The sequence below is a fragment of the Sporothrix brasiliensis genome, assembly GCF_000820605.1.
Source record: "Sporothrix brasiliensis 5110 chromosome Unknown Cont18, whole genome shotgun sequence".
In the NCBI taxonomy this organism is placed as follows: Eukaryota; Fungi; Ascomycota; class Sordariomycetes; order Ophiostomatales; family Ophiostomataceae; genus Sporothrix; species Sporothrix brasiliensis.
Window position 1 is genome coordinate 3393039 of NW_024467137.1, and position 27657 is coordinate 3420695.

General features: G+C 58.3%; 9 protein-coding genes across 9 annotated transcripts; 4 read left to right on the plus strand and 5 right to left on the minus strand.

Annotated features, from left to right (window-relative positions):
* Positions 1-812: 812 nt before the first annotated feature.
* SPBR_01590 (uncharacterized protein) lies at positions 813-2486 on the minus strand (the record flags this gene model as incomplete). Its single annotated transcript, XM_040759900.1, has 1 exon — positions 813-2486. The coding sequence occupies one exon, from the start codon at positions 2484-2486 to the stop codon at positions 813-815; it is 1674 nt and encodes a 557-aa protein (XP_040619896.1).
* Positions 2487-3367: 881 nt separating this feature from the next.
* Positions 3368-9172, plus strand: SPBR_01183 (golgi family complex component; the record flags this gene model as incomplete). The annotated part of the gene is made up of 2 exons (XM_040759494.1): positions 3368-4352; positions 4440-9172. 2 exons carry the CDS (start codon positions 3368-3370, stop codon positions 9170-9172), a joined length of 5718 nt encoding a protein of 1905 aa, XP_040619897.1.
* A 418-nt stretch (positions 9173-9590) lies between these two features.
* On the minus strand, positions 9591-10814 carry SPBR_01787 (glucose-inducible sam-dependent methyltransferase; the record flags this gene model as incomplete). Its single annotated transcript, XM_040760097.1, has 1 exon — positions 9591-10814. One exon carries the CDS (start codon positions 10812-10814, stop codon positions 9591-9593), a length of 1224 nt encoding a protein of 407 aa, XP_040619898.1.
* Positions 10815-12585: 1771 nt separating this feature from the next.
* Positions 12586-13543, plus strand: SPBR_01916 (B-cell receptor-associated protein 31-like containing protein; the record flags this gene model as incomplete). The annotated part of the gene is made up of 4 exons (XM_040760226.1): positions 12586-12606; positions 12718-12803; positions 12902-13051; positions 13165-13543. The coding sequence occupies 4 exons, from the start codon at positions 12586-12588 to the stop codon at positions 13541-13543; spliced, it is 636 nt and encodes a 211-aa protein (XP_040619899.1).
* A 440-nt stretch (positions 13544-13983) lies between these two features.
* On the minus strand, positions 13984-15077 carry SPBR_01853 (uncharacterized protein; the record flags this gene model as incomplete). The annotated part of the gene is made up of 3 exons (XM_040760163.1): positions 13984-14683; positions 14767-14905; positions 14972-15077. 3 exons carry the CDS (start codon positions 15075-15077, stop codon positions 13984-13986), a joined length of 945 nt encoding a protein of 314 aa, XP_040619900.1.
* Positions 15078-15666: 589 nt separating this feature from the next.
* Positions 15667-16141, plus strand: SPBR_02098 (uncharacterized protein; the record flags this gene model as incomplete). Its single annotated transcript, XM_040760407.1, has 3 exons — positions 15667-15681; positions 15818-15963; positions 16063-16141. 3 exons carry the CDS (start codon positions 15667-15669, stop codon positions 16139-16141), a joined length of 240 nt encoding a protein of 79 aa, XP_040619901.1.
* A 483-nt stretch (positions 16142-16624) lies between these two features.
* SPBR_01795 (isopenicillin N synthetase) lies at positions 16625-17836 on the minus strand (the record flags this gene model as incomplete). The annotated part of the gene is made up of 2 exons (XM_040760105.1): positions 16625-16960; positions 16985-17836. The coding sequence occupies 2 exons, from the start codon at positions 17834-17836 to the stop codon at positions 16625-16627; spliced, it is 1188 nt and encodes a 395-aa protein (XP_040619902.1).
* A 448-nt stretch (positions 17837-18284) lies between these two features.
* Positions 18285-21432, minus strand: SPBR_01274 (WD domain containing protein; the record flags this gene model as incomplete). The annotated part of the gene is made up of 2 exons (XM_040759585.1): positions 18285-21039; positions 21155-21432. The coding sequence occupies 2 exons, from the start codon at positions 21430-21432 to the stop codon at positions 18285-18287; spliced, it is 3033 nt and encodes a 1010-aa protein (XP_040619903.1).
* A 506-nt stretch (positions 21433-21938) lies between these two features.
* On the plus strand, positions 21939-22358 carry SPBR_02110 (DNA-directed RNA polymerases I, II, and III subunit RPABC5; the record flags this gene model as incomplete). The annotated part of the gene is made up of 3 exons (XM_040760419.1): positions 21939-21974; positions 22085-22143; positions 22220-22358. The coding sequence occupies 3 exons, from the start codon at positions 21939-21941 to the stop codon at positions 22356-22358; spliced, it is 234 nt and encodes a 77-aa protein (XP_040619904.1).
* Between the last annotated feature and the right edge of the window lie 5299 nt (positions 22359-27657).

Genomic DNA, 27657 nt, shown 5'->3' on the forward strand with positions numbered 1-27657 from the left:
TCTTACGTCTGAGGTGCTGCAACACAACCTGCACCACCGCGATAACCTTCAATCTATCAACAACCGTACCTCACACCTCCCACCTACCACCCAACGCCACCTTTATACCCCTCCCCTTCCCTCAACTTCTCATTTTCTTGAAGTACTCTACGCTACATCCCAGCGCCCTCGCCATATCGACATCGACCTTGAACCTTACGGTATTCTTCATTGCAATTTTTTGTCTTTTTTCAGCGTCTACCTTGGCATTTTTATTGTTTGTTACACCATGGGATGGATATACGTATGGTAATTAGCTTTTCGTTATGCGGGGGACGAAGTGTTTTCTGCATTATTTGCGTCTCTTTCCTTGCTCCCATCCTCCCTCCTTCCCTTCACTTGATTCCCTGGGATTTGCTTTTGTCATGTCGGTCGGTTTGCATTGCTCGAGGTGGATTGGTTAGCCCTTTGTTTTTTATGTTGCTTTTTGGAATTTGCGGCGAAGCCATAGGCAAAAAGATAACTTGGCGTTCATGCGATGCGGCGTTCTGTTTTTACCTATCCCATTTCCTCCTACGTCACTTCCCACGACACCATTACCTACACGACCCGACATTCCTGCAGAAAGCGTCCTTATATTCATTTTCATTAGTTGTTAGCGTATTATACATGGTGCGTTTCTCCCTGACCTGCGTGTAATAGTACGTCTGGGGAGGAGAGACCAGTCATATATCAAAGCTGCTCATCGTATGTTTTGTCTTTTGCGTGAAACGTATGTGTCAAATATGCCATGTCACGTTGATTTTTGACTCTGTAATCATATACGATCTGTGCTACAAAAAGCTGCCTTTGGAGAACCGACCGCCAAAGTCGCCGGCGCGGCTGACCAGATCCCTGCGCTGCTTGTTGCTGATTTGCACGCCGATGCGCATGTCCTTTTCACGGTCAAACGCGCGGGCGCTTGGGTCGTCGTCCTCTTCTGTGGGTTTGGTGGAGCGAACGTCGGCGTCGAAACCGTCCTGGTCGTCCCGGTCACGGCGACTGCGATGGTCGTGACGGTCGTGACGGTCGTGTCCGTCATGTCGATCGTGTCTATCGTGCCGCCGTTCTCGCTCCTTCTCCTCGCGTCTGTGGCGCCTATGTCTGTCTTCCCTATCCTCTTTGTCGTCTCCGTCGTTCCTTTTACTCCGCCTCTCCTTCCCGTCTCCCCTGTCCCGGTCGTCTCGATGGCTCCGATCACTGCGGTGGTCCTTCCGGTCTCTATCACGACGGCTCTCTCGGTTGTTCCTGTCTTCCCGGTCCCGGTCCAGGTCGCGGTCCCGCTTTCTCCTCTCCTCGCGGTCTCCCCGATCCCTCTCTCGTCTACCATCACGGTCACGGTCTCTCTCCCTTTCACGATGTCGTTCACGATCCCGACCCCGATCTCGATCTCGATCGTGGTCCTTCGTGTCGTCTCGTTCCTTGTCCTTCTTTGATTTCCCACCCTTTCGTGATTCTTGGTGGGCGTCGTACAAACTCTTGCCCCGCGTTGATTCGGTGTAGGCCCGGATCTGTGCCTCGCGTGCAGCGTTCGCGGCGGCTTCAGCAGGCGACATTGTTGATGTGGGTGCTGCTGCCGCCGCCGCGCTTGGCCGCCCTTGCCGTGGGTCTGGTGCGCGGCCCAGTACCGTGTCTGCCAGCCGCTGGGACTTTTGCTGCAGGGTCTCGGTCCAGAGGCTCCCGATCGCTGACGATGCAACACCTCCACCGCCGCCACCGCCGCCACCGCCGCCGCCACCACCCACTGCTGCTGCTCGGCCCGTGGCAAACCCGCGTGAACGGATTTTGGTCGGGTCGGCAGCGCGGCTTGCGGCCGTGCCATCGGCCGGAGGCGCCATCATCCAGTCGTCGCGCTGTGCCGGGGTGGCACTGTAGGGATCAAAGGAAGAAGCACCCAGCGCATCATCGTTGTCCAAGCCCGTCTCCGCGTCGTCACCGGCTGCCGCTGCCGCATTTCGGTGGTCATCGCCTGCTTTGGGCAAGGCCGGGCCGTAGTCTGAGTCTTCAGAGTCGGAGCCCGAGCTTGACCTAGACTCTGACCTTGCACGTCTTCCTTGTGTGCCAAACCTGCCCGAGTCCTCCGTTCCCATACTTTGCGAACCTGTGTGCGATGGCGGCGGCGGCATTGTTGGGCCCATTGTCGGTCCCATGACAGGGCGCGCCGGTTTGTTGGGGGTTGGAGGAAGTGCTGGCCCGGCACCGGCGCCGTCGTCCATTCCGTCGTCGTCACTATCGTCGAGCGCGATCTCGTCTTCGTTCACAGCGCCTTGAGGGGGAGAGGAAGGGCCCTGGGCCCCTTTTGCGTCAGGTCTAGGCGCCGCGGGTCCGATTGTTGTTGTTGTTGTTGTTGCATTGGTCGCCTGCGATGCAAGCCGCACACGCCGGCCACCCTCCTCGTCGTCATCGTCGGGTGTGCGCTTCCTCTTGGCAAGGTGTGGCGGCAGCTCCGGGCCGATCTGGGACGACATGGCGGGTGTGTGGTCTGAACAGGTTGTCAGAGGTGGGTTTCGGGCCGGTCGACATTTTGATAGCGATAGGTTGGAGACAATCTTAGTGACCTTTCCACGAGGCTGGATGCGCTGACCGGATCAAAAACGGCCCGCAGACCCGCTAAAAGCTGCCTGACCTCAGTGGCCTTGGGGAACGCTGTTGCACCGATTCCAAATGCCTGTGCGCTCCTGCCGCTTGTTCGCTGAGACCGTAGGCTGTTTCACAGCCTCAGAGCCTTTTCCAGGGAAGCTACGACAGGCTGTGGCGACAAAGGTCTCCACTTTTCGCGACAGGAAGTAATAACGAAACTAGGCAGGCGCAAAGCAAACCGCAAACAGCAAAGACAGAAGGTGCGCCCGGCAGCACTCAAGGGGATCAACGAAGCCAACTGCTCCACAAGACGCAACGGCCACAGCTAGAGTTCACCAGAGACGAACCCACACCCAAGACCTCCAAGAGGGCCCCGACGAAGCACGACACACACAACACCTGACGGCCTGTCCTTCCTTGTCTTGCCTTCTCTCGTTTCTCGATTTTCTGTTTGCGGTACCGTTTGCATGCATTGAACCGGTGCGGCTGCGTGGGCTTTGTTTCTGCCATCTTTGCTTTCGAGCTGCGATTCTGGCAACCGACTGCCCCCCCTATTCAGGTCCAACTCACGTCCCTCCTCGCTCTCTGACGATCTCGTCCATCGACTCTGCCGGCTCTGTAACATCTTCGTTCGAATTGGCTTCCGCACGCTCGGCCTCCTCGTACGCCCTGGGCCCTACCACCGACACGCCCCGACCCGTCCGCTCACGGCCTCGAGCTTCCTCCATCCTACGCCCGCCGACGCCATGCGTTGCATGCCTGCCTCCCGATGAGCTCTAGTCTGACGGAGAGGGACGGCGACGGGGGGAGGGACGACGTTGTCATGGGTGGTGGCGGTGCTGTAGACGAGGACGTCCCCGAGCTTCCAGAGCCAGGTTCGTCGACTGCAGCAAACGACGGTCATGCTCAGCATGATCGCAGCCAAGGCGACGATGACGACGACGAGGATTCGAGGACAATACGAGGTGCTGACGCTGAGGACGATGCAGCCGACGTGTCAGTCGGCACGGACGGCGCGGCAGACGGCGAGGACGCGGCGACTACACCTACTGAGAGCCGGCCAGAGCCGCCGTCGACGCCGGTGCATTCTGGGAACGGGACGGCCTCACGAAGCCGATATCGTGAGCTCCTCGAAGAGCAGCAGCAGGACAGTGCCTCCGAGGACGGGTCTGCTCTTGGCTTGCCACGACGGCCGGGCAGCCCCGGCGGCGACTCCTTTGTTTCCGTGCCCGACTCGTCCGCCTCCAACCGAAACTCGATTGTCTCCTCGGCCGGCGGCAGCAGCGTGTTCCCATCGTCGGGCAGCTTGTCTCGCTTCGGCCTGCGTGGTGCCAGCCCCTCGTTCCGTCCCTTTGACCAGCGCTTCCAGTCGCGCATCGCCTCGCCCAGTGGCAGCAGCAGCGGACTGCTGTCGCCCGCAGGCCGTCCATCCTCCCCTGGACTGCTTCATTTCAACGCCTCGCACAACCGGAGCGGCTCCGTCAATAGCCAGCTGCAGCACGCCGACCCGTCGTCCATGCCCTTTGCCGTCGGTGGCAGCACCGAGTCGCCCTCACCGCCATGGGAGGTTGTGCGCTGGACCAAGCTCACGAAGCTGTCCAGCCAGTGCTTTTCGGAGTCGGCCAAGCGCAACTTTGGCTCGCCCACATGCATGGCCGTCTCTGCGTCGATTGTCGTCGGAACGACAAAGGGCGTCTTGCTTGTCTTTGACTACAACCAGACCCTCAAATTGATTATCGGCATGGGGACAAAAGGTAAGGAATCAGAGCGGGGACGATGCAGCGACCGTGCTTTTGACGGAATGCATGATGCATTGTAAGACCAGCTGCTAACTCGATCAGCCGTGGAAGCGGGCGCCATCACGTCGGTGGCCATCTCCTCCGACTACACGACCGTTGCCGGCGGCCACGCCGACGGATCCATCTTCACCTGGGAAACAAGCCGGTCCTCACGACCCTTCCTCCACATTCCGCCCATGGACGCCGCCCAGGCCCACAATCCTGGCCGCACAGCCAGCGGCCATATGCCCGGCTTCTGTGTCACCCACCTCGGCTTCCTCGGCACCCGCCGCACCGCGCTTGTGTCGGCCGACGACCGCGGCATGGCCTTTGCCCACCTTGCGACGCGCGGAACGGGCGCGCTCGGCCGCACGGTCAAGACGAGCCGGATCCTTGGTCGCTATCCCGGCGCAAAGCCGCCTGTTTCGGGAAAGCAAATCAAGCCGAGCACTGTGCTTGCGTTTGCTCCTCTGCCGCTCGGCAACCTGGACCGCGCCACCGACAGCATGGGCCTCACGGCCATGCTGACGCCCTACCTGCTTGTCATTGTGTCGACGACGCCCGTCGCCAACACCCAGCACAAGTCGCCGCGGCCAAAAGAAGTCGCGCCCCACAGTGCCATGAGCGGGTGTCTGGCGTGGTTCCCGGCGGTGCGGCTGAATGTGCCCGACCCGCGGAGCGGCGACCGCATTTCCCGGGCGAAGCTGGTCTACTGCTGGTCAAACGTCTTGACGGTGCTGGACGTCGACGAGATCCCGTCCGAGGACAAGGAGAAGCAGCACAGCCTGCACTGCAAAGCACGCAGCCGCTGGAAGTGCGAGGAGGCCATTGTCGCCGTGCAGTGGCTGACACGCTCCGTCCTGGCCGTGCTGACCATCTCCCAGCGCCTCATCGTGCTCGAGGACCACAGCATGCGCGTCACGGAGGCATTCGACCTGCTCAACCGCTACATCTACCACACCGACCTCTTCTCGCGCCAGCTGCAGAACGTGGTCGAGACGCTCGACGAGGCGGACACGTCCATGCACGGCGTCGTGGCGGACGCGTTCTACATGAGCTTCAAGGCCTACAAGGGCCGGCTGTTCCTCCTGGGCTTCAACGACATGGCCATCGGCGCGCTGTCCAACTGGGCAGACCGCTTGATCGCCCTGATGGAGCACGGCGACTATGTCGGCGCCATCCAGCTGGCCACCAGCTTTTACACGGGCGACGCCGACAAACATACGATTGGGCTGCCGGAGCACACGGAGACGCGGCACACCATGGTCCAGGAGCGCTTGATGGAGATCATGGCGGCGTCGCTCAAGTATGCCTTCAGCCGGCGCCAGCACAACCGCGAGACCGCCGACGACAGCCACCTGCGGGAGCTGGCACAGACCTGCTTTGCCGCCTGTGAAAGCGTCGGCGACACTGCCTTTGTCTTTGACGAGATGTTTGAGTGGTTTGAGGAATCGGGCACAGAGGGCATCTTCCTCGAAACCCTCGAGCCCTACATCCTCGAGCAGACCATCACGGCCGTGCCCCCGACTGTCGTGAAGGCCATGGTCGGCCACTACGTTGGCCGGGGCATGGAAAGCCGGCTGGAGGAGATCATCTGCCACATGAACACCGCCACGCTGGACTTGGACCAGATCACGTCTCTCTGCAAGCAGCACGGCCTGTACGATGCCCTGGTGTACGTCTGGAACCAGGCGATGCGCGACTTCATCACGCCCCTGATCGACCTGCTGTCCCTGCTTGTGCCGCACATGCCCAACGGCGAGTACGAGGCGCCGGAGAACGCAGCGGGCGAGCAGGACATGCACGACACAAACGCGCTCAAACTATTTCCCTATCTGTCCTACGTGCTGACGGGCCGCATCTACCCCACGGGCGAGAGCATGGACGACGCGACGCAGCAGCAGGCCAAGTCCGAGATCCTCTGGTTCTTGTTTTCGGGCAAGAGCGTCGCCTGGCCGCGCGGGACCAGCGCCCGCAGACGGTTCCTGACACGGCCGAACCAGTCCCAAGAGCCGTCGTTTCCGTACTTGCGCATGATCCTCAAATTCCACGCGCCCAGTTTCCTGAGCGCGCTCAACGAAGCGTTCGAGGACTCGTTCCTCAACGACTCGCCCGACAAGCAGCTGGTCAATGGCAGCCGTCCGGCGCGCGATTTGCCGGAGGAGCAGGTCTTTGGCCTCACCGTCGACCGCCAGTACATTCTGTCCATCCTCATTGAGATTATGAACCCGGCCGACTTTGCGCCCGAAGACACCATCTACCTCGACATGTTCATTGCGCGCAACCTGCCCAAATACCCGCAGTACTTGCTGATCCCGGAGTCGACGCTCACCAAGGTGCTGGCGGGCCTCTGCCACTACCCCGGCGGCGATCTGGAAGAGGACGCGCAGCTCAGTGCGGAGTACCTCTTGTCCGTCTACCACCCGCCCGACATGGCGAGCCTGATCCCGCTCTTCAAGGCGGCCGGCTTCTACCGCATCCTCAAACGCATCTACCGCACGGACAAGCACTACGGAAAGCTTGTCCAGACGTACTTTGAGGATCCAGACGACCAGCATGGCGTGTTTGCGTGCATCGCCGAGTGCCTGCGCCTACAGGCCACGGGGGGCCACGCCGAAGGCCCAGGCAGTGGCGTGGTCAAGCGGCGCGTCCAGGAGGTGCACAATGTGATTCGCGAGCACTCTGTCGAGCTCGTCGTGCTGGACCCGGCCGAGGCTGCCCGGACGCTCGACGCGTATGCCCCAGAGCTGCACCCGCACGTTCTGGACGCGATCCACGACCGCCACGATCTGCAGTACACCTATCTGAAGACGATCCTGGAAGACGCAGCAGCCGACACGGCCGCCCAAGACGCGCACGCGGACAGCGGCCGCCGACGGCAAACGAAGCAGGACCATCGCGACACCTCGTCCGCCAGCCCCAGCGCCGACAGCCGCCGAGACTTGATTGAACAGTATGTGCGGCTCATGTGCGAGTTCGACCCTCAGCACGTGTCGGACTACGTCGGCATGGTGCAGTCGGCCAACCTGCGTCTGGAGGGGCTGCTGCCCACCATGGAGGACACGGGCGTGATCGATGCTGCCGTCGTTCTCATGGCCCAGGACGGCCAGGTCCGCGAAGCCATGGGGCGCCTTGTCCAGCATCTGCACGCCCTCGAGGCAGCCGTCCAGGGTCTCTTGACGGCGAATCCGAGCGGCAGCGGAGGCGATTCTGGTGGGAACCAAAACGGCACGGACACGTCGGACGACGAGGACGCGCGCAGCGACGGCGGGGCGTCCAATGCCACCGTTGTCCAGCGCAGTGCCACCGAAGACCTGATGCGTGCGCTGCAAAGGTACACGCACGTCGGCATCTGGCTCTGCCAGAGACAGGCCGACACGACCATCCGACGGCCGTCTCGGCCGCTGTCCAAGACGCAACAGACGTCGAAGACGGCATCAGATGGTGCCGGCGACAAGGAGGACGACGGCCTCTCCCCTGACGAAAAGCTGTGGCTCGACCTGATTGATGCCACTGTCCAGATTACGCGCAACCTCTCGTCCCACATACACGACACTCCGGACGGCCAGCGGACAGCCGACGCGGCGCCCGCAACGACCAATGGCGCGGCTGCGCACACAGGAACCGGTGCCGATTCCGAGCCGGTCCCAAAAGCAGAAGCAGACAAGCTTGTCGGGCTGCTTCGGTCGCTCGTGCAGCACACGTTTACCGCCCTCCTGACGACCACCTCCTCCGGCCCGCTGCCGTCCACGCCGTCGCCCGGCCGCAGCGCACCATCGCGCTCCAGCAGCCGCCGCGGTGGCAGTGCCATTACGGGCGCCGGCAACAGCCTGTCGTTCCTGCGCATCCTGAAAGCGTTCTTGACCCGGGCGGCCGTCTCGTCGCCCAGCCTGGCCGACCTGCGCACCGTCCTGGCATCCATCTTCTCGGCCTACACATACGAGGCGTCCATTCTGCGCCTCGCCAACCGTCTGCTGGAGCGCAGTCTGTTTGTCAGTGTGCAGCGGTCCGTGGAGCTGCGGCAGCGCGGCTGGCGCGCCAAGAAGTCGACCTGCGAAGCGTGCGGCCGCCGCGTCTGGGGTCCCGGCGTTGTGCAATCGCATGGCGGGCCCGGCACGGCGGCCCTGCAGCCGGGCCAAGGCGGCACGCAAAGCGAAGGTGGACTCAGCATCTACGAAGCGTGGGAGGCGAAGCAGGCGGCCGAGACGGAGCGGCGCAACGAGAAGAAACGCACCATCCTGATGGCGAGCCGCGGCGGGCTGGACCGCGGCAAGGGCAAAGACAATGGTGACGCCGCCGCCGCCGCCGCCCATGGCACGGGGGGCAAGGGCAAAGACCGCCTGGCGCCACCGTCGTCACCGCTGCTCGAACTCCCCGACCGAACCGGTGGGCCTGGCGGGCGGCGCACACCGTCGCCCCGGCCTGGGCTGCAGCCGCAACTGGCGGCGCCCGGCGGTGGAGACGCCTATTTGAGGCCGAACAAGGACGGCGCTGTTGACGCCACCGTGGCATCCGATGGACGTCTTGCAGTTCCGGGCAGCGATGGCGGCGATGGCGGCGTCGGTGGGCCGCGGTCTCCGTCTGCAGCGGCGTTGGGCCCCTTGGTGCTGTTTGCATGTCGGCACATCTACCACCAGAGATGCCTCGACGCTCTGGAGGCCGCGCGGGCGGCCAGTGAGACCGATGGCAGCAGCAATGGTGCCGCGGCGGGCGGCAGCAACGGAAACGGCATGGTGCACAAGCGACGCCAGCATGGCGAGCGGGACCGCGACTATGTGTGCCCCATTGATGGGTGATTGGGTGTCGTCGAACCTTTTTTTACAAAAATCTTTTCTTGTATTGCGATTATGTCTGTTTACTTTATGGTGTTGTCCGCCGCAGACTCAGTTTCCTTTTGTGTTTTGAATTTTTTTGTCCGCCGGACTGTCGGGTTTCTTTACTATATCAAGCGACGGCTTTGTGTCCTATTCTTCGTCGTGCGAGCACCGCTTTACAATGTACATAGCAACGCCCCTTTTCAAGGTCAGTGGTACATTTATTGTGTTTTATTTTGGCATAAGACGGTAACCAGAAGCTGCTGTCTTTTCTGTATTCTAGCTCATTCTAGTTTATAATTCTAATCTAGTGTATCTTGATGTCTTTTTTCTTCGGTCTATGTCTGGTGCTGTAAATCAAAGTCGCTTCGCAATAATAAAAGAGTGAATTCATCGTCGTTCACGCCCGGTGAAACACCCACCACGAGCAGGTAAACTCGCAGCCAACACCAGCGCCGCCGGTCGCCCAGTCGCTGTCCTGGCCGGCAATCTCGCCCTCGTCCACCGGCACCAGCTTGCGCTCGGCCATCTCGGCCACAAACATGGCCGCCATCGTCTCCGTCTGCCGGTCGCGCAGCGGGACCATGACGACGGCACGCGGGCTCTTGTTCTTGCTGCCGCCGCCATCCCCGTCGTCGTCGTCTTCACCGGCCAGGGCCAGCTGCGCGTCAATGGCACTGGCCAGCAGCGCCGGGTGCTCCTCGTCGTAGATGGGATCGGCCACCAGAACCAGCGGGAACTGGTGGTCCTGCGGGAACAGATCCGTGTCGACAACGACTGTGCCGGTCCTCGCGTCGTTCTGGTCGCGGCTGGCGCCCCACTGCAGCACGCCGGCACGCGCCCGGCCGCCGCGGGCCTGGATGATCTTGCTGTTGCGCTCGACGTTGGCCGCCAGGTTAGGCACGATCGCGGCGAGGTCGCTCAGCACCACGTCGGCACGCCAGAGTGCGGCGGCTGCGAGGCCCAGGAGGCCCGTGCCGGCGCCGAGCTCGAGCACGGGCAGGCCCTGGCGCAGCAGCGGCTGCAGGTGGCGCAGGCCCGGCGCGTGCGCCAGTGCGGGCAGCATGCGGGCCATGGCATACGACGTGCCCCAGGTCTTGAAGCCGAGGCTGTCGCCGACGAGGGCGGGTTCTTTGATGACGAGGTCGACTTGCACGGGCCGGTTCGGCACGGACGCACCGTCGCTGTCGCTGTCGCTCGCCCCCGGAGACGCAAGGCCGCCGGTCTCCTCAGCGGGAAGCGGCAGCGGCCACCGCCGGGTGATGTCGCCCATGGCCGTGCGGCCGCACCGCTCGGCAATGCGGCGGCTGGCGGCGGCCCACACGGCTTCGCGCTCCTCTTCGTCCGGCAGCCACGACAGGTCGTTCATGATGATGCTGTTGAGGTAGCGAGACACGGCGTTGGCATAGCGCTGGACTTCGTGGGCCGAGGCGGCCTGCAGCGCCTCGATCTCGTCGCGTGGGGTGGCGCAGTCCCACACGTGCTCGCCGCGTTCGTCGTCGAGGGCCAGTGGGTCCGACGGGGAGGCCCGCAGTCCGTCAAGACAAGCCATAATGTCGACATACGACGGCTGTTGGCGCATGGCCGGAAAGAGCTCCGGCGGGACGAGGCCGGAGATGTGCATGATGGGCGGTGCAGGAGGAGGGAAGGGCTGGAATATGAAAGGAAATAGGAAGAAGGAAAGTGTACACGTGGAATCTAAATCTATCAAACAAGGGCAAGTGACAAAAAGAAGGAAAACAAATGTCTAAAGGAAGGCTTTATGAACGCTCAAAGTCACGATAATTTGAGTACGAGGGTGAACGCAGAACTCTACCGCCGGGGGGCGGCAGCCGAGATACGCATCAGGATCGGAAAGGTCGACATGGTGAAGGTGTGGTGTTTGAAATGTGCTGGATGGCTATGTGGGACAGGCAAGTCGGTGAGAGTTGTGACAGAAAAAACGATGAGGCAAAAGCGCAAAAAAAATAGAGTTTAAATCCAAACCAAAATAGTGTCAAATTGGCAATAGCGGCCCAAAACGTGCCTGCCCTGGGAGACTGCAGGGACCCACATGAGCGAGGTACGGCAAGAGCTGCTGAGAGACGCTCCTTCCTGGCTCGCAACAACCCGGCGGCCGCATATTCTTATTTACGGGTTATCGCTGAGTGCAATTTCAGAGTCACGTTGGCAGCCATCGTCTTGTCTGACTTCCGATCCTCGATATTCGGTGAGAGGCCATTTGGTGGGGTTGTTTTCTACATTGCGAGAAGAGTGTTACGGACAGGGTCGTAGAATCAACAGATTGAAGGGACTTGAGTTCCTTAGACCAGGAACAAATGCATTGTTTGACAAGTTGGAAGTTGTTTAGATTAGGGGGTCTATAGGGGTGTCAACAGACAGCCGGTCGAAGTGAGTAGTTAGTGTGAGTTTACGACCTTTGTTCGACCGTACGAGCGCGATTTGGCTGTCCGCACAATTTTGCACGGAAAAAGAGCGGGACTTTTCACTTGATACCGATTGATGACTAAGCCAATGAACGTGCGTTAGACATAAACCAGTATCAAAGAACAATCAACAAACAATCTTAATTCATAATAACAGCTTGGGATCTCAGTTAAACAAGCTGTCTAGGCATAGACCCGAACGATGGCTGCAAGCAGGAACTTGTCGCTTATGACATGACGAGCCGTAGCGTGGCTTTTGATGATCGCACCTTCCTTATTGTCTCAGACAAGAGCGAGCTTCAACCATGTCATTTATACCTGCTACCGTTGGGTTTGCATCCTATGTGAAGTCTCCTGGGACTTGAAGGTTCTCAATCTCGTATCACTTCCTCTGTCCTACCTACGCCTGACAGGTCGGCAACAGCTGTGTCGTGCATGTTGTCGCGCAAGGTTCTGTCTTCAGCATTTGCTCTATGTAACGACCCACTTTTTATCATCGGCATAGGCCAATCAGGAGCCACAGATGCCGACTCTCCTCTTCCAGAATCGAGAGCTTAGGGCCCCACACTGGCCACCGACAACGTCATCGTTCTTTCCTTTGCAGGCTGCTCGAACCGCTGAGACCCGCCATGCACCCCTTGTTCCTTCCCAGGCAGGCACTTGTCAGCCCCGGAAGCAGCAAACCAAAGAACCTGCCTCAAAGCTTGACGGCCCCACCACTACGTAACCTTGTGAGGAGCAATAGCGAAAAGGAAGAAAGAGGGAAGGAGCAGAGCTGTCCTTTTAACCTCCTTCTCTTTCTTAAAGCTCCCCTCCGGCCATTCTTTTTCCTTTCTTCGTTTCTTCCCTCCTTTCCACACTTTCCAGCATCGCATCGCCGACCAAACAACTTGCCGACAACAGCCTACCATACCTAACACATCAATTCCACGCCTGCTTTTCCCGTCGATACCGACCCCAGCCGCCAAAATGACGCTCTACTATACTATGGTATGTTCATGTTCTTGCTCTCCTATTTTCCTTTTTTCTCCCCTTTTTTTATTGCTTCTGGGTATTTCGTGTTACTCTTTCAAAGCTCGGCTTGACTGACCAACTACTCAGGTGTTTATGCTGCTCATGCTTGAGATGTCACTGTTTGTGGTGCTCATCGTGCCGCTGCCGTTCACGCTCAAGCGCAGAATCTTTACGTATGTCCTCCCTTGCGTCCAAACCCGACGCCTGGCTCCGTCCTCCACACCAAAGTGTTCTCCCCTCCGCTAACATGTGCCCACTTTCTTCGCCGCAGTTTCCTCTCCGAAAACCCGCTCGTTGCCAAAGTGCAATATGGCATGAAGATAACATTTATATTTATCCTCATCCTGTTTATCGACAGTGTCAATCGTGTCTACCGTGTGCAGGTTGAACTTGGCCTCAGCTCGGAGAATGCCGCTAACGGGTACGTCTGGCATTGCACTGCTTCTTCTGCTTCTTCTGCTTTTTCTTCTTTTCCTTCTTTTCCTTCTTTTTCGGGTTTTTCTGCTTTTCTTCCTCCACCCACTAACTGTCCAGGGCTGCCATCATTGGCCGTGAACGTCTCGAGGTGCAGGCGCGCAAGTTCTACAGCCAGCGCAACATGTACCTCTGCGGATTTACCCTCTTCCTGTCGCTCATCCTCAACCGCACGTACACCATGATCCTCGAGGTGCTGCGCCTCGAGGAGAAGCTGAAGAAGTACGAGGGCACCGCGGCCGACACCAAGCAGAGCGAGAAGCTGACGCAGGCGGGCGAGTTTGGCGAGATTGGCAACCTCAAGAAGGAGCTGGCCAAGAAGGACCGCGATATCGAAACGCTCAAGAAACAGGCCCAGGGCCTGCAGCGCGAGTACGATGACCTGTGCGAGAAGTACGGCGCCACACAAGCCCCGGCCGGCCCCAAGAAGACCAAATAAGGGAGAAACATAAGAACGTGGAACTGCACGACGGGGGCCAGCGGACGGCAACTTTTGCCGGGTGATTGCAGGCGGGACGGAGGTCCACGGGCCTGACAAGTCTGACAAGGTGGGCGAGATTGTTGTTCGTCCGCGGAGAATGGAGGCTGGACAATGAGGCAAGAGGCCGGTGGAGGCTGAAGGGGATGCATAAAAAGGACACCACTCGCTAGAATGCTGGGGTATTGTGGTGCTCTCGATTTGCTCCGTTATGGAACACGCGCTCGTGGCGCTCATAAACGAGCACCGGCTATTTTGGTTTGGTTTGGTTTTGCTTTGCTTGCTTTGGTTTCGGTGTGCATTTATGCATTTTACACATTTGTTTTGATCATGTACGGAAAATATGGGTATCCACGCTGCTATACAAAAACCTCATTGATACTTTGCGCTGATGGCCCCTCTTACGATGACTTCTGGAGCCGGCTTGACCGCCGCGTTCTGGTGGATGCTGGTGCCGCCTTCGCGGCTGCTTTCGGGGCTGCTTTCTCCGAATGTGGCTTCCGCCACTTGGTGTCGATCCCTTGCACGAGATAGGCCAACTGCTCCGCCTTGCGTTTCCCCGGGCCAGCGTCCTTTGCGTCGTCTGCCGTCTTTGCGTCCTTTGTCGTCTCCGGCTTGACCGTCTTGTCCATCTTGTCCACCTTGACGACAGTCGAGCCATTCTTCTTGTCGTACATCACGACATACGCCACCTTCTCGACATCCAGCGGGCCAAACTCTTCGGGCAGCCGTCTCACCAGCGCCAACATGCCGTCGACCACGCTTTCATACTCTTTTGCGTTGTACTTGCTCGGCGGGTTGTGGGACGCACCGCCACACAACCACGCATAGACCTCGTCGCTAAAGAAGATGACCTCCTTTGGGTAGTGCACAGCAAGCAGCAGAGACGCTGTGGCCGGGCCAATGCCTTTGAGTTCGCAGAGCATCTTAACTGAGCGCAGCGCTGCCCCGTCACGCGCGGGCAGCCGCACATCACGAACGGGGACCGTGCACGTGGCAGCAAAGAACTTCTTCCCAGCCTCCCGGATGGTCTCCTGGAGCGTGGCCGTGGGGTTGGACTCGACAAGCTTCATGAGGGTCGGTCGAAACTTGCCATGGCGGCTGTGTGTGTCAGTGACGTCTTTGCTTCGCCCTTCGCCCTTCGCCCCCTTATTTCCATTGACCCTTCTGGTGTCCACACGTACAGCTTCCACTCAACGAGCGTCAGGACATCATCGCGGGTTGCGATCTTGTGCCTCCCCCCAGGATGGTGGCCGAACGTGGCTGGCGCCGTGACGTAGCGATACTCGTCCAGCTCCAGCAGGCTCTTCTGGCCAGGCTTCGCTGTCACCACATCGTTAGAACAAGCCATGTGAGCGGCGAGAACACAAGTTCATGAGTTGAACGCACCCCCTTTCGCCGCGGAAACTGTAGCGATGACGTCGGGATAGCGGCCGAGGTACTCTGCAAAGGCCTCTACCGAAATGGCGGCGGGCGACGGAATCGACATAGACATTGCAACAACTGCCCGCGAGCTTATCTGTCGTGGGAGGCCGAAATAAGAGGCGTGCCGCGTACGACTGTTGCGATGGACGTTAAACGAAGCATTCCATCGTGACAACGCGACGACGTTATGCACAGTAGGCAAGCGCGTCCCGCTCCACTTCGACGATGTAAGTTGGGGCACCCAGCAAATCAGCGTCCAGCGCACTGGCACAGGCGGTCTCGGCGGTCTGGACCTGCTGTCAGCGTGTAATTAGTGAGTTAGTCTCCTTCTGGCCGGGCTGAAGAACCCCGCCATTCGCACCTGCACCTGCTGCACATGTCTTCCGTCGCTCTTTCTCGTTTTTAGCCGCCTGAACTTTTGTCTCCTGCCGGCCTACCCTCTCTTTTTATAGGCCGCCGATCGCCCCGCGCATCCCTAAAGAAAGGAGGGAAAAAAAAAGAAAAAAAGGAGACAGAAAAAAAAACTCCTAACGACCAACGTATCTCTCCGACAATCACAGCCTTGCGACAACCAAACCCGACACCAACCGACTTCCAGACTCTGTCAATCTCCTCCTTCGACGCTCTCGTCTTTGCTCTTTCTCCTCTTCACTCTCAAAATGGGTGGCGGTAACGTACGTTCTCCAGGAGCCTCCAGGGGCCTTTCTTTCTCACGCCTCACCTGTTGCAGGACGGCGTCGCGTTCAAGAAAGACATGGTCTTGTTTCCCCGTCTCCCTCGCCGGTCCACTGACTCGTCTCTCGACAACAGGGTGCCAAGGCTGCGCAGAAGCGCGAGCGCAACGCCAAGGACAAGGCTGGCGCGGCCAAGTCGCAGCTCAAGACCAACGAGAAGGCGCTCAACATCCAGTGCTTCGTCTGCAAGGCGACGTTCCTCAGCACGACGCGCGAGAATGCGTAGGTCCAGCTCCCGTGGTGGGACAGACGGACAGAGAGACACACACACAGAGACAAGAGACTTCCGTTCACTGCTAACTGCAAACTGCGTCTGTCCAGCCTCAACGACCATGCGACCAACAAGCACAGCAAGACGCTGGCCGACTGCTTCCCCGACTTCAAGGCCGCCTCGAAATAAGCACGGAGCACAGGCAAAGCGACAACCCGTGGCGACCGTTGCCGTGTCCTAGGGACATCTGGGGCGATGCGGGGCCACAGACGATGCATAGATGGGTGGACTGCCCAGGGCCCAGGCGTTATATGTTGTACATTTTTTATTATATTTATTTTTTGTTATTTTACAACGGGAGCCGGTGTTGGGCGAATCGAATTGAAGACAGAAGACGATGATGAAGAATGACGCATGACGGAGAACGGAATACGGTGGGAGAAGAGTGCAATGCGACCAGCGACAAGCGAGCCGTTCTAGAATACCAAAAAGACAAATCAGCAAGGCGAGATTGTCGACGAGGTGTCCAGTGTCTAGCCCGTTGAATCGGGACAGGAGAGTCATCGCCGGCTCGGTCCTCAAGATGATGTCATGTCTCGTTATATTCATTGTGTCTTGTTGCCATGTTATGGAGTATTCAGTACGTCGTACGACTGCCCTCCGCCGGCCTCATCAATGTGCCGGCACAGCAGGTGTCCGAGATGCCTCGGGACCCGGGGCCACAGTCGCCGTGATGGATGCCTCGCGGCTCTTGGCCGCAGCCTCGTCTGCCTTGAGCCGCTGTTCCTCCCGGATCTCGGCCAGGATGTCTGGGTACCACCGCTCGCCGACGTCCGGGTGGCTCTTGACCCGGTTGCGCAGCGTCGCCTCGCCCAGCGTCTTGGCCGCGCCGCCCGTCCGGAACGTAAACTCGACGTCGTCCAGCCGTCCGCCGACAGCAGCCACGACCGCCCGCCGCTGGTCCTTGACGTCCTCGGGCACCGCGCCCACGCCCACCCGCTCCAGCTCCTAAAACGCCGTGTCCAGCCGCACGCCCTGGAAAAAGGGGATCGAGAACCGCGCGCCCGCGCCCGCCGCGGGCGACAGCACCCGGTGCGTCGTCGACACGCACACGCCCTGCGTCAGCGCCTCCAGCGCCTGCCCAATCACCACCACCAGCGTCCCGTCAATCGGCGGCGCGTCAATCCACGCGCCGCGCGTGTTCTGCGCCTGCAGCCCGCGGTGCTCGCTGGCCTGCAACAAAAAGGTCGTGTACATGCTATCCTTGTGCGGGCCCACGCCCTGGTTGCTGCCGGCCGCGGCCGCGCCCAGCTCCGACACGTCCGGGTACTTGACAATCTTGAGCTTGTGCTGCCGCCGCCGCGGGTCCGGGTCGAAGTAGCGCTCGAACGCACGCGGCGGCAGGCCAATGGCCTCGGCCATGAGCGACGTGAAGTAGAGCGACATGTCGCCCATGCGCGTCATAAAGTCTGTGAACGCAGGCCGGAACCGGGGCAGCACGCTGTCGGCCGGCCACTGGTTGGGCGCCAGCAGGTTGTCGTAGCGCGGCGCGTCGGGCCCGGGCACCGCGTGCTCCGTCGACAGGTCAATCTGCTCGCGGTGGTCGACGGCGCCGGCCGTGACTTCGGCCGACAGGCGCGAGTAGCCCAAGAACGAGGGCGCATTCTTCATCTCAATCTTGAGCTTCTCGTCCTCGGGGATGTCGAAGAACGCACGGCCCTGCTCGATGACAGTCTGGAACAGGGTGTCGGGGATGCCAACGTTCTTGATGTAGAAGAAGCCGACCTCGATCAGTGCATTGCGCAGGTCCGACAGAAACTCGGGCTTGGTGGCCGGGTCGCTGGCGCGGCTGACGTCGAGCACGGGAATCGATGTGAAAGACATCTCGGCGATGCGGACGAGGCGGCCAGAACAAGGAGAAAAAAAGAAGTGGTTCCGACAATAGTAACGACGAAATGCTGTATAGAATTGTAATATATGATCAGATGCAGACAGGCAAATGCGAAATCATGGCAGGAAACAGACAGATATAAAAAAACAGACAAATCAGCCCATGAGATAGAAAACAAGACAGGAGATGCAAAGTCACAAAATCTCCAACATGCAAATAACCTTTGTGCCCCCCAAAAAAAAAAAAAAAAACAACACTATATCGAACCGGGTCCGGGGATCGGTGCAGTAGCGAATACACCAAAGATATGGCGTAATCGCCGGCTTTTGTACCCCCCCCCCAAAATTAGGCGACCTCTCACTTTTTCGACTAGACTCGCCCCCCGCATAACGTTGGCTCGGCTCGGCATTCCCCTTCTGAACGGGGCCTCTTGTTTGCTCTTCAGCCCGCACGCACGACGCTCGGCAGGCTCGACAGCAAGCCTGACACCTGCCAGAACAGCTCCTCAATGGACGTCGAGGCCGTGGCCGGCGCTGCCTCAAAGATCTCCCGCAGCTTCTGCGGCGCAATCACAACGTCGTGTGCGTCCTCGACGCCGTACGCATCGTCGTCCTCGGCGCCGGCACCGTTGGCGTCGTGCATATCCTCATCGGCCTCTTCCTCGTCGTCGTCATCGCCGTTCATGTCCAGCGTCGCAGCGATGGCGTTGCTGGACGTGCTTGTCGTGGACGGCAGGTTGAGATCGGCCAGGGACTGGCCCAGCGATGCCGTGTCGGCCGCGTCCGCAATCGACCACATCTGCGCTGCCGCGTCAATGGCCAGGAAACCCGACAGGCCGACGGCGGGGAGCAGCGACACCACCAGGTGCGGCAGGTTCTTGGTGAACAGGGGCTCGGCGTGGTCGGGGGAGTACACAATCAGGCGCGAGGCGAAACGGGATGGCGTCGTCTGGCCCGTCTTTTTGGGAGCCGTAGCCGTAGCCGTAGTCGCAGCGTCAGTCTCGCTCGTTGACGCGCCCAGCTTGTAGGGCACCGCCACAACAAACGTGTTGGCAAGGCGGCCGACGGCTAGCTGGGTCAGCGCGGACGCTGTGCTGAGCTCGGCCTCTGGGATGCTGTCCAGCACGGTCAGGCCGTAGCGCAGCTCGTCGGCGACAATGTCAAAGACACGCAGGTCGGCCGACAGCAGCACCAGCGACGAGCCCATGACTGCCACGCCGCGGATACGACCCCGGAACATGCCCTGCAGCGTGTCGCGCACAACGCCCGATTCGGCGTCGATTGTGTACAGCACGGCCTCGTTGTCTGGTCCGCCAAACGCCGCAAACACGGTCGACCCGTCCTCGGAAAAGGCGAGGGCGCCGTTCCGACGGTCGCTGTTGTGGCGGGCGGCCGGGCTGCCGCCATGGCCGTTCTTCTCGTCGTCCGTCTCGCCGAGCGGAAGCGGCACGGACTGTGTGCAGTGCCAGCTCACCAGCGGACGGCCGGCGTCGTCCTTGGCCACCAGGCCGTCGCGTACACGTGTCTTGATACCCCAGAACCGCACCACGGCGTCGTCGCCCAGCGTGACGAACCGGCTGCCGTGCCGTGTGTCGGCCTCCACGGCAAAAATGGTCTCCGCCTTGCTCGTGAAATGCGCCTCGTCGATGCGCGTCACCAGGTCGTACGCATTCACTTCCTCGTCCGCCGCTCCCGCAGCAGCTGCAGCAGCATCCTCTTCGCGCCGGTCGCTGACCGACCAGAACTTGAGGTGGACCTCGCGCCGGTCGCGCGCCCACTCCTTCTTCAGCGACGGCTCGCCGGGCATGCCGCTGATGTCGCGCTCAGGCGGCTGCCACTCGTCGACGGAGGCCAGCCACTGGCCGTCGCGCGAGGCGCAGAGGTGTGTAACGGTCGGCTCCGTGAGCGGCTGGCCCTGTGTTGTCATGTTGTTCTCGGTGGGGTTGGTGCGGGCCAGCGGCTGCTTGGCCACGCTGCGGAAGGACGACACGTCAAAGGTCTGCAGGAGCGACGCCGACGGCTGGTCGCCTGTCATGGCTGCCTTTTGGCCATTGCCGACGCGCAGCCAGATCCGCGAGGCATCGGCCGGGTTTATGGCGGCGGGGATGGGCTTCGTAATCGACTGGATCGGCTGCCAGGTGCGCCGCACATGGGCGTCCTTGGCGGGCATTTGTGTCAGCGTCAGAGACTGCAGGCCGGAGACGTAAAAGGTCGGCTTCATCTCGGCCGTCGAGAGAACCATGGTCGAGTTGTCGTCGAGGTGCACGGCATACGATGCGCCACGCGGGGAGACGACAATGTTCTCGATGCTGGCAGACAGATGCGGCAAAAAGTCCAGCTTGCTCGTCTCCGTCTGCCACAGGACTAGGACGGACTCGGGGCCGCCAGAAATTAAGTAGTTGCCGTCTCTGGACCACTTCACCGAGTTCACGGTCCGGCTGTGCCAGTGGTGCTTCCGCGGCCGCACATTGACCTTCTTCTTCCGAGAGCTCTCCGCCGTCGCCTCCTGCAGCCGGCTGAAGACGTCTTCGTAGACGTAGATGGCGCCGCGGACGCAGCCGACAACAAGGTCGAGGGATGCACCGCGCTTCGTGTTGGTGGGCCGCACATCGAGGCATGCGATCTCGTCGGCCGCATCGAGGGAGTAGAATTGGTACGCCACGTCGTCCAGAGTGGTCTCGGACGAGCGGTCACCGCCCGCCGCTGTCTTCAGGCCGCCAACAAACACAGTGTTTCCGCTCGAACCGACGACGAAGCGGCCGTTGTTGGCCGTACGCAAAAGGTCGATGGCGGTCGAACTGTTCTTGGGAGCCGTGAACAGCGTGCGGCCGGCTGTCTTGGCCAGTGTCGTCGCGTCGTACGCCGTCACGCTCCATGCGCCCGGAGCACCCTCGGAGAGAAAAAGGACCTCCTTCTCCAGCTTGCCAAGCTGCACCATCTCGACCGTCATGCCAGCTAGCCGTAGGGCAGGTGCCTGTTTGCGCGTCATCCGCTCAATCTCGCCCGACGTCCAGTTGGCCCGGTAGAGCGTGCCGTCTGCGCAGCCAATCCACACAAGCTCATCGGACTTGGGCGACAGGGCAATAGCAACAATACGGGCCGGACGGTCCTCTTCTGGCAGTTTTATCCGGCGCTCCAGGAGCGAGTCTGCGGTCGAGTATATTTGGAGGGACGTGTGGTACGCGATAATGAGGTGTCTGAAAAGGGCAGCGTGTTAGCACGACAAGCGTAGGGCCACATTCGACCGCAGAGAAGCAAACCAAAATCAACATGGCCAGTATATATCAAGGTCCAGCCACGGGAACAACATACTCTTCGTCCGTCGAGAAAACGGGGTCGATGTCGGCCATGGCACCGCCCATTGGCTCCGAGAGCTTCCATGTCGTCCTCTGGTTGGCAATCGCCCGTGTCGACGGGTGGGCAAGCTGGCTGCTGCGGCCGGGGCCACTGCTCTTCTTCTCTGAACTCGGGACTGTCGCCTCCTCCTGGGGTTGGCCCTTGCGTTTCTTTAAACGAACGACGTCTTCGGCTTTGTCTCTTTTCCGCTTCTTTTGGCTGTCCGCCGCGCCCGCTGCCTTTCGAGGGGCCATTTTGTTGTGGAGAGGTTTGTTGAGTTCAAATCCAGTACAGTGTATCGTTCCACTTTGTGAAATGCTGTATGTGCAAAGAGAGAGGTGTTCAATGTCGTGATGTTGTTCTTGACTGCATTCGACTAGGAAAAACTCGTCCTTTTTGGTAGCAAAGGCGCCTTCCTTCACTTGCCGCCTATGTTCCTGCTTCCTTCCCCCAAATGTCCAACGCTACTGCTCTAAAGAAACTTTTTTTGCGATAAGACTGGGAAGGCACGCCCGATAAGAAAATAGTGGGGCGGCGGCCTTTTTATTTTTCCTTTTGCCGCTAAAACTGCAGGCGGCGGCGACAAAGAAGGAAGGACCGTCTGTTCATCGCGTGCCTGTAGAAAAGTAACTGTCGAAACGGACGACAAAAAAAAGAGAAACGTGCATCTCGCGATATCGTCCTCACTCTTCCTCCACAACCACTCTGCCACCATCAACGTGACGGACGTTACCGCGATTCCTCATCCACACCAGTCAAGATGATTATCCCCATTCGGTGCTTCTCGTGCGGCAAGGTCAGTCACAGCGCGCCTCCCTCTAGGACATTTTGACGATGTCGCTTTTTGTCATCATCACTGTGGTCACCGACCCTCGCAATGGATATCTCGTGCTAACGAAGGGATAGGTGACCGGCGATCTTTGGGAGCGCTATCTCAAGCTCCTGGATGACAATATCCCGGATGGGTATGTTTCCCTCCCCTGTGTCCTCTCTGCCGGCATGTCGATGGCTTAAAATACTGACAAATCTCTCCGCCATCAGTGATGCGATGGATCAGCTCGGTTGCAAGCGGTACTGCTGCCGCCGCATGATCATGACTCATGTCGACCTGATTGAGAAGCTGCTCAAGTACACGCCCGACGGCCGCAGCGAGAAGAAGATTGCCCTTGCCAACTCATAGTCGACGCACAACATACGACCCGACTGATACGTCTCGAGCGACACTCGAGCTATGCCACCCAGCCGACCTGACTGTCGACTTGAATACGACAAGACACTCGTTCATTTATCAGAGTCGTGCGCGCTGCCTGACTCTTTCCTCCGACTTTCTCCCGGCGACCCAACGGCATGGCTCCTCTCTTGCTTGAAGGACCCTCACCCACCCTCTCAAGCCAAACCGATCTCTCTTTGTTATTGGCGTTCGACGTATTTCATCTTTTGCGGTTTGCAAACCTGTCTGTTTTGCATTTATCTTCACGTTGCACAGCTGGTGTATGGAGTTTGATTGTTTTGGTTTATTTTTTGGTGAAAGAGACCCATGGGGAGAGCTGGAGGAGGACATGGAGACGAGACGACCACTTCGGCTAAACCAACTTGAGAAGATTCGGAAGATGGGGTGTCACCAACTTGATGTGACAGGGTCGAGGTATGTTTGGAAGTTGGGCAGGATGCACATCCCAGACAAGAACTCGATATGGCGGCCAAGGTCCAAAGACACACCCGACGATCCTCCTCTTCCACCCGAATGCCGAAGCCGCAACCCGCCACTCTTTCTCCATCCGGCTCGTTGTCTGTCTGTTGGGTAACGCTCGGCGCTTACAGACGAGCTTGCAATGGATCCAACAGACTCTGTCTGCTTACAAGCGCGTCGGCGTCTGCATCCTGCAACAGGCGCACAGCAGATACGTTGGAAGTGGAGGAGGCATGCATGTCCCAGCGGTGTGGGTTTTTTTGTCTTTTGCGGAAGCGACGGAAAGGCATCGTCTTGGCCGAGTGGAGAGGAGCATTTGACAAAAAGTCATGACTACAAGACTTTCATGGGTGCCTAGTTGTCCCAGTTATACTTGTTATTGAAACTTGCTCAGCGGTGTACATAGAAACATACTTGCAACTTCATACGATTTCACCAGCAAACGAGAGATTGACGGCGTCGGTTGCTATGCCCCTGTCGCAGTGAACAGTACATGATGGGCCAGGATACCTAGGATCATTCGTTCTTCCACGACAGTTCAATATTTGATCCTTCTATGGTGTCCATCTATACAACAAGGATCGGCAAAGTCGACACTGCCATCTGGGTCGGCTCAAATGGCTGGCCATCAAAACCAGGTTAGCGAGGGCAGACTCGAGCTAGTGGCTCCATTGGCCTCGAACGACACAGGAACAGATCCAGGCTGAGTCGAGGCATGTTGCTTCCAGTCCCATGGGAGGCGTGTTGGCGCTTGTCAAACCAGGGGAAGGCACTAAACCAACAGGGACAGTCTTTCGCCAACGGCCAACGCGATGCATCTGCTCATACATTGTACTCTTGTGTTTGCGGAATAGCCTGCTGGCATTCCCCGTCTCGCTATTGTGTGTATGGGCGCCTCGTACCCGAGTGCGTGGAACTGGGGTGACAAGAGGCGCACGAGGCTTCATCACAGCTCCCATCACACTCTTTCTTCAGAGTACGACATGCGTCTTACGACGTATGACTTTCTCAGACTCAATACGAGTACGGAGTCTTGTTGGATGTCCATTGCCACCAACAGCTTCATTTGGTTAGGTCGCACTCCAAGGGCTGCCGGCGAGACAACTTACAGAATAGTGTTTATCGTTAACCGCCATCCTGTTTCCGCGCATTGCAGCTGGTCTCCATATATCTCTTTGCAAGGTGCATGCAGCCATAATTGCGTGACATATGACTATTTGGCTCGGGCCATAGCTCACGCCACGGCTGAGTTTCTTGCAGGTCAAAAAGCACGCACATCCAGTATCAGCTGTACCGGCTCATGTACTTTGAAAATATGGAGACCGCGTCTAGTCCAGAAAGGCTCGAATTTTCCAAGAAAACTTGGTGGCTGTCTTGGACAGAGAGCGTTGTAACTTGACTTGCTTCGTACGAGTGGGGAGGAAGCCTGACCAGATTGTGATTTCAACACCTTGTGCCGCCCCCATGTTGTCTTTCTAATTCAAATCACTCTCTGGAGACAAGGGGGGAGAGACGAGGGGGGGTCTAGAAACGGAATACGGAGAAGACACCGGATAGCATCGTAGCTCAATATGGATGGATGTCTGCTGGGTGGGTCAAGCTCCGTCGTGCCGGGCGCGTAACCAGCGACCAGGGGTGGTCAGTTTTTGGGGGCACATTGGAGGTAAAGAGGGGGGAAAGATGGGGAGCGGGTTTTTGTGTGTTGGGTTGGGCCGAGATTTGATTTTACCTTTTTATTTTGTTCCGGGAGTCTTTTTTCTTTTTCCTTTTTTTCTTTCCTTATTTTTCCTTTTCTTGTTTCTATTCCATAAACGTCGTACTATCTGTTCTTTGTACATTCGACTACCCTTGCCAGGATGCTCTGCCCGGTTATCATCCGCCTTCTTGGTCGTATCACAGCCACAGGTCGAATGCGGCCAAGATCCTACGACTGACATATTGGGGAGCACATTCATGGACGGCCAAAAGAAATACAAATACAGGAAAGCAATGAACAAAAGCGATGAACGATCCTTCGAATTCGAGCAAAGGAACAAGACCAGATATCCGAGACCCACTTGCCCGCATCTGCAATGCGTGCCGCATGCGTCTCTCGCACACCTCGTGCCTCTTTGTGCGTCTGGCTCTGTCTGGTTCTGATCAAGGCCCTTCCTTGCCCAACCGTCGGTGCCTCTGCAACAACAGGAAACGGCCAGGCCCAACCGGCCAACGGGCCAGCTGGCCTGGCCAACAGGCCATCCAAGAGAAATTACAGGAGGTTCCAGCCAACCACAAAAAAATGAGCAGTCCGCGACGTCGCTTATTTTGTCCGATTAATCGCGGAACGCAGGACCAAAGCGCGGCTCCAGAATGTCGATGCAGATTAAGACGTACTCAGTACAGAATATTATTACGACGTTCGACGTACACCGCCCCTTTTGTCTGGGGACCGGCCTTGTTCTGTACCCATCTATGAAGAAATATGTGACTTTCTTGCATCGTAAACGCAGACAAGTGGACGTCCAGACCGACATTTCCAATAAACAGCCTGATCGTGGCCTCGGCCATGCGCAAGAAGCGCACGCGGCAGACGAACAAGGTAGTACACGCGGCTCGCGAGATGAACGGATGAGGGAAAGGACGAGAAGTCAGAGTAAACATGACACACCGCGCTTTTGTTTGCCGTTTTTCATTTGTTCTCTTCTTGTTCTCCTCTCTCCGCCTCTCCCTCTTCCAGCGTGTTTTTCCACTTTGCTGTGCTGTCATGACCTTATTCGCTGGCAAAGGAAGCTGCATGAGGGTAAGGGTGTCCGGCCTCGAGAGCTACGAGGTGCACAACCACAGGTTCCATTGTCGTTTCTGTAGACGCCAGCCGCGAGAGGCTTATTGGACGGTGCCGGTCAAAGCTGCACTTCTCCCTTCTTCCTGCACCTCCTGCATCTTGCATCATGAGCCATCCTCTCCCACCACATTTTGTCAAGTTGTCGTCGACGTTTTCCGCCTTTCCCGATCCACAAACGAGTCCGCTGTTTACCCTCTTCTCTTGTTTTGTGTCACCGTCGGCGCTTCTATCCATAAGGTCCCGCACACTTCATCGCAGTCCATTTCCTGCCGCCCCAAGGTCCTGCAGTTACTTTGTACCGTTGGAAGTCGAGGCGATGCAAGGCGTGCATGTCTTGCAATAGTACAGCCGCGATAGATGAATCCAGTGCAACCTATGTCGCCATGTCCGTTGCAACGCCTTTAAGTAAGATACAACAACGGTGGTCTTGTCCGGATGAGAAGTTTCGTGGCGACTGTTTGCATCGTGTCTCTGATTGTGGTGCCGTTCCGTCACCGAAACACCACTCGGGGCAATGCGGCTCTGCAGCTGTGCAATTGCCCAGGAGAACGACGGATTCGTCCTCTGCATAATTAGTCATCGAACTGATTTCTTCGCCACGCACATGTCCTACGCCAAAGGAAAGAAAAAGTCAAAACTGTCGGTGACGGCCATTTGATGCCCATCTGCATCTGAGGCGGCGCTAGTGTGTAGCTCCTCACTTACACCAGACGAGTGGACGCCCAGACCGTCGGAAAGAAGGATAGAAGTGTAAAAAAAGGGCGATCACCAAGTGCACATTGTCCACACAACGTGGTAGCTCCACTGGAGCAAGAATTACAAATAGTGGACTCACAGAGACTTATGCAAAAGTGCTTGGAGAGAGCTTAACCAGCTGAAGGGAAATAGATGGGAGGTACAAGCCCGACCACGGTGTGCTGTTCAGTCTTGCATCGCGCGTCTTGCGCCGAACTCGTGAGCAACTCGGAACCAAGAATCCTCTGGGAGAATGTGGCTGCATGGTGAGGGATCTTTTCGTGCCGTTGCCGGTTTCAGTCGTCGCCCCTATGCGTCTATTTGTTAGTCGGTCGGCGCATCTTGCTCCCTTGTTGTGCTCCGCTGCGGTTGCGAGGCGCGCCAAACGCGTTGCAATGGCCCCGAGAATGACTCCATGACATGTATATTTGCTGTTTGCTTTATAAAGGGGCATCGTTCAAGAGAGTGCAGGACGTCGGTAAGTTGTCCCTTGTCCCAATGTGGTATACTTCGTGCCCTTTGTGCACGATGGTTCTTTCCTCATTTACTGTTGATATGACACCCTCCAGGTAGGGGCGAGGGGCGAGATGGAGGGACGCGGAAAGAACGACTGAGCGGCTCAACCCGCTGCAAATTCAGAGAAATGATGCTGTTCACACCTGCAACATTGCACCTTCCTTGTAGGGTGGCAGACAACATCTTCCAAATCAAGCAGCAGCAGCCTCCATCGCACCTCCCTAATATCGAGAGTGACGAAAGGGGTAGTTTTTTGTCACAATCGACACTGTTGATGTCCAATCCTCTACCATTCTCATTTTCTTCTGCTTCCACCCGTTTTGCCAATTCCACCATGAAAGTCTCGGTATCTCAGCTTTCATAGCGTATGCAGGCTTTGCCCGCATGGCCCTTTACATCTTAATTCTTGCCCTCTTTCTTTTCTTTCCTTCTTTTTCGTGTATGTTCGCTACGTTACAACCGAGTCCTCGAACGCTCCTTTGACTTTCAACTTACTCCTCCAAGATGTGCCTAACCCGTTTTGTGCCCGCCAGTTGCCGCACTTTGTGCAGACCCGGACGACGTGTTCTTCGTCGAAACGAGCGGAGCAACGACACAATCTGGTACTGGACAAGGGCAATGGGACACAACGGACAGGGAATAGGGGGTGGGCGACTGTGCTCTTTTGGTAAGTGACGACAACGAAAGGAAGCACCAACAAACAAGCAAGGACAGAAA